The sequence below is a fragment of the Oenanthe melanoleuca genome, chromosome 3, assembly GCF_029582105.1.
Source record: "Oenanthe melanoleuca isolate GR-GAL-2019-014 chromosome 3, OMel1.0, whole genome shotgun sequence".
NCBI lineage: Eukaryota > Metazoa > Chordata > Aves > Passeriformes > Muscicapidae > Oenanthe > Oenanthe melanoleuca.
Window position 1 is genome coordinate 80320119 of NC_079336.1, and position 14444 is coordinate 80334562.

A 14444-nucleotide genomic window follows, 5' to 3' on the forward strand; every position below is an offset into this window, starting at 1 on the left:
ATTAAGTTAGGAGAAAGTTCAAGAAGCTTTAGTTAGTTTGTTCACTCTGGGTTGTTAGGGCACCAGAACCCTATCTCTAGAAAAGTCCTTTCACCAGGGCTTTTCTAGAATGTGTGCAAACAAAATTTTAGACTGTGAAATACTTAGGTGACCATGTTACCACAAAACCTCTTATTTTAAAATTAATTTGTTAGCCCTGTCTTACTTTCGTCATGTAGTTGCAAAGTTAAAAAGTGCCAAAATTATTTCAGTAACAGACAGAAATGGAATATGGGAGGGTGCCGACTTGGGTACCAATTAAAAATGCAAATATTTTAAAAACATCTTTTAATACTTGTTTTTATCCATTAGAAATGCTGTTCAATTTGATTCATTATGTTAAATACAACTGTATCATTATTTATTAGATGAAACAGAAAATTATTTAAAGTGATCAAAAAAGGACTGATAATGGTATGCTCAGTTCTCAAGAAGTTTCCTATGCTTTTCTCTTTTCATGCTAGTTTCAATTTGCTTTTCTCTAAATAAATAAGCCCCAGATGCCTAATTTGACATAGACATCTTCTGCTTTAAACCTTTATCAGTGCATTTCTTGATCTTTTTCCAGTGATCTGGGAATATTGCAGTAGCTGACCCTCAGTCACTGCATTAAAGGCTCAGTTGCATTTTCACTATGTTCTGTCCACTGTTATTCCTCATCCTATTAGGTATGGGGTCCTAAGAGGTGCCTAAAGTTGTGGACATATTTGTGGTCAGGTTTATTCTTTCTCAAGCCAAAAGCTTAGTAGAATCTGTTACTTCTAATTAGTGATTCATTGGCTGACTAGACTGTACTGGGACAGATTTTTGTGACCAAAAGGAATTAATTAATCAATCACAGGATGTTCCTCTTGTAGCACAGAATCCTTCTGCTAATTACTTTTTTTAAGTAGATGCATGTGTTTGGGAGGGGAATGCATAGATAACTAACTGGCTTGAGAGCCTGCATCTTAACACTGATTGCAGCAATTGAATTAATATTATTTGTAATATTTTAATAGCATTTCCCATGGCATATGTCTTAAATGCTATAGGCAATGCTACTTGTAATATATCCTAACACAATAATGGCCTCTCATTAAAAACTACATTTCCAAGGGGATTTTACTGCAACTGAAATATATTTATTTGTGTGTCAATGTAATAAATTTAGATAGCCAAGCATGATAAGGCATGGAAACACTGGTTTGATAAAGATGCCCCTGAGGAAGAAACTACACCTGATGGATACAGTGATACACTTGACACCTTCCGCAAGCTTTTACTCATCAGGTGAGCATCTGCAGGAATTTTGGGAAATTACACAGTTGCAGCACATCTCAAAGTATCAGTATGATATTATCATAATAGTGTAATTTTAGTTATCTGTGGGTGTCATTAAATAGTGATTCACTCACATGAAATACGTTGTTATTCAATTACTTCAGAACTATCGTCTGCTGTCTAAAGGTATTTATAGAAAATATTTTTTATAGCTTTGCTTTTACCCCAGGAGAAATGGGAACTTGGGAAGCCCATGAAAAAGTAGAATATTCCAGATAATTTTCAATTTTAAAAAAAATTTATTTTAAAATTAACTATTTATAATAGCTTCAAACAGGTGTTTTAAAATATTTAAAAAAAAAAAAAAAAAAGAGGTGGTGAAATCCAAAATAAATATTCAAAATCCCATGTGAAAAATGTGCTATAAATTATATTTTTGCATCATATAAGATCTTGGGACAAAATGGATTTCCCCAAAGAAGCATTCAGCTGCCTTATGCATGAGATCATATCTTCCTCCATTCATTGTATACTTTCCAACAGCTGTAACAAATAAATCAGAGATACTATGAAATACCCCAACAATATTATTTATTAGACTGTGGTTTGTCTTTGGAGCAGATTCAACCTGTGCAGTTAAAAAGGCTAGAATCTGATGGAAATACCATATTGTCAAATGCTCTACACTCTAAGAGGGAGGCAACCATCTAAGTTCTAAGCATTTAAATCATCAAAACCTGAAGATTTTCAAAGTAATATATTTTATCCAAAAGTAGTTGCTTGTTTGTTTTTCCATGGGAAAAACACCCATCAGCAACAGAAATGCAATCCAGTGCAAAAGAATTGAGTTTGTACCCTAAAAGGCTAACAGACCCAATGAATCATCCACAGAATTTTACTAAAGAACAAAAACAATCTTCACATTTCTCTCTTTGTGTTTTCAAATACAAAAATTCTGTTGAAAACCAAGAATGTCTCAACCTAAAGAAGGTGCCTAGAATAGAAAATTTCAATGCAAGCAGTTAAGGCAAAATTGTAAGCAGCTGAAAAACATTATAAGTAAAGGGAAGACCATCAGCTCTGCCTGTTATTGTATCTGCAAAACAAATCTACAAGAATATATATGAATGTGTATGTATGTATACATATACATACATATTATGATTTTTAAAAATCCCTCTATTTCATAAAAATAGCATTTCTAATTTGATCTTGGAGGAAGAGGCAGTGGATTTATATCTTTGTATGTATTTTAATTTCTAGGTCTTGGTGTCCAGACCGAACACTTTCCCAAGCCAGGAAATATATTGCAAGTTCCTTGCACGAGAAATACACAGAGCCAGTTATTTTGAATTTAAGAAAAACTTGGGAAGAAAGTGACATACGAACACCTCTCATCTGTTTCTTGTCCATGGGATCAGACCCAACTGATCAGATTAATTCCTTGTCTAGGAAGCTTAATTTGGGTATGAAAGTAATTATTCATTGTCATATGTTAAGGGACAGAGGGCCAGTGTAAGTAATTTCAGAGAGATTTTTTTTCTGAGAAGTATTTCTTAAGTTCTCTTGCACTACTGTTTGTTCCTGAAACGTCATCTTCGAGATAAAATAATATTTTAAATAGAAGACACTATGCTAAGAAAAATTCTGGGTAAAGTTGGACAGAAATTCAAGTCTTTTTTTAATAAATTGCTCTCATCCTTCACAGTGATGACAACTTCTTAAATCCCAATCTTGTAAAACAATTAATTCTTCTTTTAAAATTCTGTTACGGTGACAATATTATTTTCTTCTTTTAACTCTTTACAGCAGGTAACTTAAAAATCAGTCATTTACTTGGGAGATTACTTTGTAACAAAAAATAGCTACAAGATCTACATTTGTGTATTCTGGACTTTATTTCTACATTACATGGAATTTTTGAAAAAGCATGAATACAAACTGAGCTGGGAGTAGATCCCACATATTTGTGACATTAGTCACATTACTATGTTCATAAATGCAGTTTTACATCTTTGCATTGTGTTTATGTGCACTTTGAGAAAAAATCTCACATTTCAAATGCTCTGGCGTTGTTAAAATTCGGCACAAATTCACATTCACAGTCAACATTAGTCACAGTTTTTAACTTCTGTAAGTATTGTGTATGTGTATTTCAATGTTGTTATACAAAATGTCAGTGCATAGAAAATTTCTACATAATAGCATACTGTGGTGGTGCAGGGATTTTGCTTTCATAAATATATATTTTCACATTAAATTTAATTGTACTGTATTGATATCACTGGGTTTTAGACTGCATTGAAATTCTTACTTTTTCTCAATAATGTAAGTTCATTAATCTTACATTATAATCATGTATCTTACATGCCATAGAATGTAGGACCATCTCAATGGGCCAAGGACAAGAGGTTCATGCACGCAAACTCCTGGAGGTGTCAATGGAACAGGTAGGGAATAAACTTTGGAATATAAGTTGATTTATTGATAAGTTGATAAGTCTGTTTTGGTGTTCTTTTACACCCCTTTAGCATGCAGTCTGTAATATTCTGCATTTTCATCTTACTATCAAGCATATCTCAGGGTGACCATGTCTTTTTGAATACTGAGTTTAAAAACATTTCTCTGTGGCATACACGTGTGACAGTAGGGTGCAAGCCAAGACTTCTGGCAGCAGTGCTACTGAGCAGCTTCCCAGAAGCAGCACATTCCTTACTTATCACCATATTGTTAACAAAGGGTAAAAGGACATTGGGGCTTCATCCTGTTCTGCAGATCCCATCTCTTTATTGGCATTTTTTTTCATTTTTTCCCCTCCCATATAAGAGGTACCTGGATGTTGTATAGCTTCTACTAAATAAAATGGTGAGTGCACACGTAGCTTAAAGTTGTAGATACAGAATGATGTGCTTGCTCCTGATACTCTTTCACATTTTCCTTACTACTCTGCTAGTGACAGGACTTTTTGCTCACCAGCATTTGGTGTCTCTTCTTTGTTTTTTTAATTGTAAATTCTTTGGCTTTGAGTCCCAGGCATGTCTAAGAATTTCTAAACAATATATAAGAAATTTTATTTAAATGTAGTAATGTATTTTGTTAAGACAGCTTTTAATCCCCAACAGTAAAACCATTAAAAACCTAAGTAGCAGCTACAGAGAGATAGTAATTGAAACCTCAAATACAATATAAAAGTTATAGTGCAAAGGTGGTACCTTCTGGTCAGATGGACACTTCAAGGAGTTGTGGACAGTCTTGCAAATGAAGACATACAGCCAAAGTTGTCTGCAAACTCAAAATATGGGGAATCATTCACATACCATATTTTGGAGGGCTAGAATATCTCCACTAATAGAGAGCAGAACATGAGTATTGGCATACAGATGTACACCAATCTGGAAAAAGAGAAAAAATAAATCTCTTTATAGCAAATGACTATTTATTTTATATGCAAGTGCACACATACATCTGGTATTTCTTTGTATGTCCAGAATGGTCACTGTCAACTCCCAGTTCATTGCAAGGGTGAAAACTGGAGCATCCCTTCCTTTCTTTTGCCCTTAATTTGAAGCACAAGGACACTCAAAACAGCACTCCAGTAGAACTACCAGTAACAATTTCTGAAATACTTGCCTTAGTGCTGAAGGGAGGAACATGTGAACATCAGATTTGAAACAAAACAGAATTAGTGAACATGAAGACAAATACCTATTTGGTTTTTTGGTACCTCTGGCCAAGATCATATAATATGATTAGAACTGCTGTGCTGTGTTACAAGAGGATAATTTTCAAAAACTAAGTCTGATCATTTGGAAATGTACCAAATTGATTAAAGTTCTCCCTCAAAAAAGTTGATTCCCATAAAAGAAGGAAAAATAACTACCTTTATTTAATCTTCTTTTTTAATATCCATCAATTCACCATAAATATTTCAATTATATTTTTTCACCAACAGTTAGTGATGTCTTTTTAAATGAGATAAAACAAAATTGCTAAAACGAAATTACAAGCTCTAATGAAATCCACTGTCCATCACTGTTTAGAATTGATTAAATAATGTCCCATTTTAATATCAGGCTTCTAATTCATCAGGCTTCTAAAGTGATGCTAAAAAAGCTGATTGAATTTAGACTCATAAGCAGAAGTTTGGAGAAACAATAATCCAACCAGAGCTTTCATGAAATTTGAGAGATGAATAAGATCAAAATAAGTGGAGGTTGATTACAGATAAAATAATTGGAGTTAGAAACTTTTAGAGTCTTATTACCACCTCTTTACGCTTACTTTAGATTATGTTATTAACAAATCAGTTTTGAAAAATATGTATCCCTAAAATTTCAGCTGTTACTTTTCCACTCACATTCTTTTGGATCTGAGGACTGGATTGCTTCACTGGTATTTTGCTGGGAAAGTACAGGAACTTCTTTTTGCCACTAGATAGCACTGATTCTTTACTTACAATATTGAGTCTGGTTATATTGTTTTCATTGAGAACAAGAGAATGCTGAAGTAACTTTTTGCACTATCTTATCCTATTTGCTTTATCTGTGCCAATATCCTATAATATCAAAAGATAATATATATTCAGGAACAGAACAAAAATTTTTAAAAAATTATATGGAAAACCAAATTTTATTCTCATATGGATAGTTAGTTTTAGCATTATTAATATCTTGTTCAAAATTTTATATGGTAATAGTTGATATCCTTGTTTAGGGAGGCTGGCTGTTGCTTCAGAATTGTCATCTTGGACTGGAATTCATGGATGAATTACTGGAGACACTTGTTACTGCTGAGATCCAAAATGACACATTTCGAGTTTGGATAACTACTGAACAACATCCTAAATTCCCAATTACACTGCTACAGGTTTGTTCAAATATTTAATTCAAGTACTTAATGAAAATTGATCGTATAAATGGCAGTGAAAAAAATGAAGGGAAAACCCCAAAACCCAAGAAAAATTGGTCTTGTGTGATATGCAATGTAAATATAATTTTAAACAGGAAGGTTTACCAGTAACTGGAAGTTCTCAATGATGCATTATGTATGTGTGAGTCCACACTAAATCTGTACACAGAAGCACTTAAATAAAAATTATTTGGCTTTACTTGTACCCCTTTTTGCCCAACCAGATGCCTTGCGGACAGATTAATGCCCCCAAAAGTTCTTCCAGAGAAAGATTCCAGATTCCCCTATAACAAATAAATAAAGTATAAACGGGACAGCACACGCATGGATAGCACATCTTAGAGAACATCATCTACCCAATTTCTTTGGCTGAATTATAAATGGCTGTACTGTAGATCCCAAGGATATGTTTTTTGTCAGAACCAGGAAAATTGCCTAAACTCCAACAAAGTACACTCAAGTCACTGATGACTGTTCCCAACACTCTCACAGTGGGTCATAATGCTACTTAATATCCACTGTAATAGCTGTATGTTGACATTTCTATGTTCCCTTTCCTCTGAAAAACAGTGGAAATTTCCTTAGTAGTTCTCATTTTTTCTGAAAAAAACCAGATGCCTCACCTGATATCCAGGATGTGAAGGGGGGAAGGAGTGTAGAGACAACCTTCAGTAAGAACTGTCTGTCACCATGGTCTGTGTATGGAAAGCTAGCTGTAGGGACTCCTGTGTTCTCCCAACAGAACATGACATCATCCAAGGGGTTTATGAATAGTGTGGTATATGCACAAAAGTGAGAAAGGAGAACTCAGAAGGTTGCTAGATGAATCTTCTCTGCATTTATCTCAAATATTTCATGTGGTGTCCACCTACATGGTGTCACGTTACCTGTTAAACTGTTAACGTATTCAAGGATTCCAGAACAAGAATAATTGACAAACCAAAGCCCCTTCTCAGAAGAAAAGAGAACAATCTGCTTTGCTCTTTTTAATATAGAATATTCATCAAAAACTAAACAGGATATACTTTGGAATGTGGAAACATTGATTTTCAAGTGTTCCAATTCAGCCCAACAGGAGCACAACACTGTGTGTCCATGGGCTGCCTGGCCTTTACTGTCCTTTCTGTACAAGCTACCACGTTACCCAAGCTAGACAGACAAGTACTTACACTTGGAGAAAAAAAAGAAAACAACCTTTATTTTTATTTGGGTTCCTCCAGCATTTTTAATTGTCATGAGCAACAGAGATACTGGTTGGGCCAGTCTGTGTTCTGAACTAATAAATTGTTCCCTAAGCATTATCCAGCACTGGAATGCAATAACCCATAGGTGTAAGTATTTACAATATTCTCTGATGTGAAAATCTGTGCTTACTAGCACTTTTCCAAATAATTTTCAGGTATGGTTTGAAAATTAAAATTGTGTAGCCATTCTTCCCATTAGGCAACTTGCATGAAACTAAGGGGTGATTTCTAAGGGGCTGTGGCGATTTACTACCACAAATATGGAGTCAATGCCTGCTGACCTCAGTGCTCAGGAATATTCTATGATGAATATAATTTGCTGCTGTAGGCAGCCACAGAGTCCAGAGCAACCACTGTGAACACAAAGATCTGATCTGAGGAGGAGTGAGATTTCTTTGCATTTACTGTGAAATTCTGGGAAATACAATTCTGTTCTTGTCATTTATACTGGATTCTTCTCTTTCATCATTCAGTCATTGAAGCAGGGATATAAAAGCCTTCTGAAAAGCATGGTGACTGCTTTTATGTCATTGATGAAAATTTTTAGTTCCACGGCCAAATGTCAGTGATGGTTTTGACCAACAGAAATTAAAGGTTTATCTTCAAAATGCTTTACGGCCTAATCTAGTATGACTGCAGAAGAGAAGGCTTTGGGAAGACATCTTTGAGCCTTGCAGTACTTGCAAGGGCCCATAGGAAATATGAGGAAAGACATTTTATTCTGGCCTGTTGCACCAGGACAAGGGATTCTGGTTTTAAATCTTTAAAGAAGGTTTTATTTAGATTAGATATAAGAAATGAGTTTTTTACAATGAGGGTGGTGAGGCACTGGAACAGGTGGGACCCAGAAAATGTGGTGGATAATCCATCTCTGGAAACATTCAAGGTCAAGTTGGACAGGACTCTGAGCAACCTGATCTATTTCAAGATGTCACTGATCATTGCAGGGGTGTTGAACTAGATGGTCTTTCAATGTCCTTTCCAACTAAAACTATTTTTCTGTGTACTCCTTTTATGCAGTACATATCAACTTTATTTCTACAAGTCTTCAGTTTTTTACATTTTATTTATAACTAATAATGACATTTTCATATGTTGCTATTTTTGCTTCAGTAAACAAATACAATTCCCTAATATTTTTCCTGTGACAGATTGCTATAAAGTTCACAAATGAACCTCCACAAGGTATGCGTGCTGGACTGAAAAGAACATTTTCCGGAATTAGTCAGGATCTTCTAAATGCTAGCAACCTGCCTATGTGGAAACCTTTGCTTTACACTGTAGCTTTTCTGCATTCTACTGTTCAGGTATATCTTAAAGGATTTGCAAACAGTGATATAATATATGGAGTCACTCTAATAAAGGTTCCTGAAAAAACACATTTCTGACATTTGTTGTAGCATCATATTTCTGTAATCTGTATTTCAAGATTCATTATTATCTCTCTTTTTCTTAATAGCTTTTAAGCAATTCTTGTATGATGGGCATTTAGAATTTGTTTTTTCTCATCTAACTTCAGCTGATAGAAAGTTAGTCATTGAGTATATGGGAAAAATTTCTCTCTGTAAGTCAATAGAAATAGATAAGCATGCTGAAACAGAAAACCAAGTTATCCCTTGGTTGCTTTCACAGTTGGCTATTTTTCTGTTAATACAAATGTTATTACTTTATTTCCAAATAGGCATGCAATAATATATTTGAATAATGTAATGGTGGCAACCTCAAAATATAGTTATGAATTTTGAAAAAATGAGCAGTAAAAAACATATTGAAACAATAAGATGAAAGTGGCAACATAGAACTCTTTGGAAAACTGAGCATAAATATAGGAGCTTGAAAATTTGAAACTGTCATTAGTCAAACGTATATGTAAAAAGAAGAGAAAAACTGTGCCATGCTAAATTACTTAATTACTTAATATAAAAATCTCATTATCCACAGAGAAGTGAGGCACTGCAAACCTGTGAATTACAAATTGATTAGTAAAGTTATTAATAAATTATTTTGTTGCTTTTTCTATAAATATTTATCCCTCGTGGTATAACTTAGCTGTATTATTGAGTTGTATGAGGTATACAGCCATTTCTTAGGCTTTCTTCTCCAGTTCAATTCTTTACTCCACTGGTATTGTCATTATTGAAATTTATTAAGGAAAGAAAATTATAAATTGTTTTATAAATATCTTTGGTTTTAATTTTATTCCTAAGGAGCGACGCAAGTTTGGACCTTTGGGTTGGAATATTCCCTATGAATTTAACTCAGCAGATTTTACAGCCAGTGTTCAGTTTATACAAAATCACCTAAAAAAAATTGACATCAGGAAGGTGAGTACTAAAATCTTTATGTAGTAAATTTTAAAGCTTTGTATGGCAGCAGCAATTGTTTTATCCTCATGTTTACCATAATTTACTCATTGCAATTCATTTAGTGCCACTTCTTATGATCAAAGGTTGAGGTTCTCTGCAAGAAAATCCAGCTGACGATTTTATGTGCATGCAAAATACATGCATGCATGAATTTGTTAAGAACCTTAAAATTTGTTTTTCTTTTTCACTACTAAATCCAAAATTAACAAGTTCATATGTTATCTGTTTTGGAAAGGGAGCTAAAATATCTACTGAGTTTGACAGAGCCAATCAAACTTCTCTACATCTACCATTTGATCTTCTACTACTTAGCAGGGAATAGGGAATTCCTTATGAAGCAGCACTCAGCCAAGAGAGAAAGATGAGAAATAGGGAAGAAGGGATGGGGAGGATGGAAATGGTGGGGGGGGTTGGGGGGGGCGAATAAGAAGAGGGGCAATATCATCTGCTAGTGATTTCAGGTTAAACAAGTAATAATGAAATGTATTATATATATTATGTATTTTTTTTTAATATTATGAGATTTTACTTCTAGAGATCAAGGCATATGAGGAGTGGCTGAGGGAGCTGGAGCTTTCTCCAGTTTATCTTGGAGGAAAGGAGGCTCAGGGGCGACCTTGTCACTCTCTACACCTCCCCAAAGGAGGCTATAGCCAGATGGGGATCAGCCTCTCTTCCCAGGCAACCAGCAACGTGACAAGAGGACACAGCCTCAGACTGTGCCAGGGGAGGTTCAGGATGGACATTAGGAAGATTTTTTTTTAGTGGAAAGTGTTGTCAAGCACTGGAATGGGCAGCCCAGGAAGGCTGAGGAGTCACTGTGCCTGTAGGTGTTCAGGAAACAACTGGACATGGCTCTTATTGCCATTGTTGGTGTTTGGTCAAAGATTGGACACAATGATCTTAAAGGTGTTTTCCAGCATAAATGATCCTGCGATTCTACATTTATAACAGCAGGATCAAGCTCAACTCTTCTATAAAATCAAAGAGTTGAGCTCAGTAAATAAATAAGAAATAAAGTATTATTGTTATTTGATTTCTTTCAGCTTATGTTTCAGAACATCACGAATTTCAGATTATATTTACATTAAAATCTTCTTCCTGCATATAATAACACTAGCTTTTCATGTACTTTGCTTGCACCCAGGGGATATCGTGGAACACGGTCCGCTACATGATCGGAGAAGTACAGTACGGAGGCCGAGTCACAGATGACTATGACAAGCGTCTTCTCAATTGCTTTGCAAGGGTAGGAGACCTTGGAAATACAGTTATTTGTCATTTTTATTGGCAGCTGCAATACAGAAATCTTTCTGCTGAATATGCACTTTACTAGTTTATAAGACTTTTCGAAGTAAAATGAATTTTTCAAAACATTCTTTGGCAGTGAGGGTCTTCCCCTTGGTTCCTCTTTGGCGAGGAGCAGGAGCTTAAAAAGACTTAGCTGGAAGTCAAACTTAGGAGACATAAGTCTTAATGATTTACAGTTGTATTAAAGTAAAATTAGATGCAGTTGCTGAAACAAAAAAAACTAATCCTCCAAGAGTAAAAGTGAGATTAAAAAGCCCCCTAAGTAGCAAAATAATTGCTGTCTTTCTTTTTTCCCCATGGATTTTTCACAGGTATGGTTTAATGAAAGTATGTTTGATAGCGCTTTCTGCTTTTACACTGGGTATAAAATTCCAGTTTGCAAAACCCTGGAACAGTACTTTGACTACATCCAGTTACTTCCTGCCATGGACAGCCCAGAGGTGTTTGGTCTCCATCCCAATGCTGATATTACGTAAGTAGCTCTCAACATATTGAAAATGAAGAATGTTTCTTTTAGTATTTAGAAACAAATCCCTATCAAATGTTTAAGTAAAGTATATTTTTCATTGGAAACCTGGGAAATTCATGTGAATTTCACTGTTGAAGTGGAACACTTCCTGTGTATGCACATTCTTAGAAAAGCAGTATCTTCAGCTACATTTTACATGTCCTTTTAAAGCAGTTGAAACTCTTACTTACTCCTCATGATTTTACATTTTTTAATTGAAAGCGTTATGAAATTTTTATATGAACATGTGATAAGTGATTCTAAACAGTTCAACTAGAGGAAGTTTCTAGTATATGCCTTCTGTTTATTTTTCTGTACACACTTGCTAAATGATTCTCTGGATTGTCATTTGGTTTACAAGCATTCCTTTGGATGCAATTACAAACTTATGTTGCAATCAGTCCCACCATTTCCGTTATTTAAAAGAAGCTTTTCAACTGCACCAAGTACTACCTCCATTTAAAGTTTTATCTTTGACTGAATTCAATCTTTCATTCCAAATAATCTGTGTAACAGCTTGCCCTTTATTTCATTCTAATATTATGACTTGTGAAAGGATATGAATGTCATTATATTTTTTTCACTGAAGTTAGTAATAATTCTTCCATGAAATATTGCATTTTCATATGCAATTTGTCCACATTCCACACGAATTGTTTCTTCACGTAGCTATTTTTCTACTTTTAAATAAAACAAACGTTATTCAAATGCAGAGCTGCTGTGAAAACGTCATCTAATATTTTTGAATGAAGCAATAATTTCCCACAATTTTTCAGTCTCAAAGTTGAGAGGCTGATGCCATGTCTAGAGGCCTGTATGCTAAGCATGCTGTGAGAAGAGCACACAGTGTTATTGTCAGCTCTGCCTAGCACATACCACTGTTAATGCTTGTGAAGAAAAGAATCTAAGAGTAGATTCTGTTCCAAGTCATTCTCTGATACTTGCAAGACCTCCTTTCCTGAAATGATTAAAGAAGAATGAAGAGCCAAGATTTAACAGAGAACTAAACAAAGTCTTGAAGAGAGACATGCTGTAGATCCAAAATTAGGCTTGCAGGAGAGCTAGTTTATAGGAGGAAACTTGAGACTAACACTGTTGGGAGGGACATTTAGTGAACAGGAAAAGCTCTCTGGTTTCTGTTCAGCTTTTCTTCCACTTGGTACCTATGCATATTCCTGTTACTTTAGCCTTATTTTTTTTCCCTGTAGATTTTGCCTTGTAGGTATTTCTTTAGAGTTTGGGGGAATTGCTCAACAGCTTCATGCTTTTTTTCCATGTCTTATCACGGTCTGTTATAAGCAATGATGCATGGCTACCATGTCTGAATTCCATCTTTGACACACAGAACAAATGGATTAGCATCCATTATATCTACAATATAAAAAGTTCTATTCAAATTCTCCTTATAATATCTTATCAAGTCATCTCAGAGTATGCAGAAGGCTGTTGAAATTGAAACCCCGAGAGAGCCAAGACCTCTCCATGTCACTATTACTGAGGACAAGAAAAATCTTATTTCTCACTAATTTACTGTGGCAGTTTTACCATTCAGCCAAAAGCTCAATCTGTTGGTTCCAATTGTAAGGCTTCAATGAATTTAGTGCTTCTATTTAGGATTAACACCTGAAGTCATTGAGAACAATTTTAACTTGCTGTATGAATCACAGGCTCTGCAAAAGCCACAGAGTTAACAGGTATCTGAGCAGGAAAGGAATATGCTGACAATCTTCTGCCAAAAGCCCTTCCCAACTGGTTCCCTACTGAAGCCTTAAATGTAGCTCAATTTTTGTTAAGCTATTGCAAGCTGAAGAATGTAAGGTTTTGAACACTGTGCTGCAATAGATATTGCTGTTTTCTACACAAAGCTGAGGCAATGGTTCTGTCACATGCATTTTTTTCTTAGTTTTCGCTTCCAGTACGAAAAATCCCTGATGGCATATATTCCAGCTATCAAAAAATGATAGGATGTTACATCCAAACTCTTGAGAAAATTCTCTTGATAATGCTTTTTGGAGTAAATAAAAATCCATAGAAGATTAATTTTCTTTTTTCTTCTTATGACACAATTCACTTTATAGTACTGCTTTGGGGAAAAACAATTTATAAATAGGCATTGAGTGCCTTATCTTACATACTTTTAGGCAACACTGACACTATAAACGAGATTCATTTAATGTTGCTGTAGCTCCCTTTTTGGTTACTCTAGATTTCCTTGACAGTAATAGAGAAAAATAGATCCTTGTAAAGTGCAATTTCTCTCATCACAAAGCAGACATCTAAAATATATGAGCTGAATTGGGCAATCTAGACAAAAAGTTGTTATGGAGACCTTTATACATAAATACCTACATGTGATGAGGGTCAAACCATCACATGCAACTGATTCTGTTCTCAGGAACATGGTACTTCCTCTCCTTTTGCCATCTTTCTATCATTATTGTTTGCATTTATACTTCATTTTATGTGCAATCTAAAGGAAAGTCAGGTTTTCCAAAGACTAGAAAAATTTTGTTGCAGAGTGGTTTTTATATTGAATATGTCCCAGTGGTATGTAAATGAAATTTCTTCTGGGTATTTTAATCTCACTTCCACACTGGAAACTTTTTAATTATGTAAGGATCAAGATACATCTTTTCGTCTTTTCTATTTTTATTTACAAAAATAGTCTCGTTCAAACAGTAATTTTTATTTATACAAGATTCACATAATTTCTCCTTTTCAGAATAATCCTAGTTTGTATCATTGAAGAAAGGAATATCACTAACCTTTGATTCTGTTCCTTCAATGCTATTTTTCAAAAGCTGT

The 14444-nt window shown here is 34.7% G+C and overlaps 1 protein-coding gene across 1 annotated transcript in view; it reads left to right on the plus strand.

Annotated features, from left to right (window-relative positions):
- Positions 1-14444, plus strand: part of DNAH8 (dynein axonemal heavy chain 8) — a 110213-nt gene that overhangs the window by 89805 nt on the left and 5964 nt on the right. Inside the window, 8 exon segments of the mRNA XM_056486975.1 lie at positions 1193-1311; positions 2566-2768; positions 3679-3752; positions 6016-6168; positions 8606-8761; positions 9662-9778; positions 10968-11069; positions 11443-11603. Coding sequence (XP_056342950.1) covers positions 1193-1311; positions 2566-2768; positions 3679-3752; positions 6016-6168; positions 8606-8761; positions 9662-9778; positions 10968-11069; positions 11443-11603 — 1085 coding nt within the window.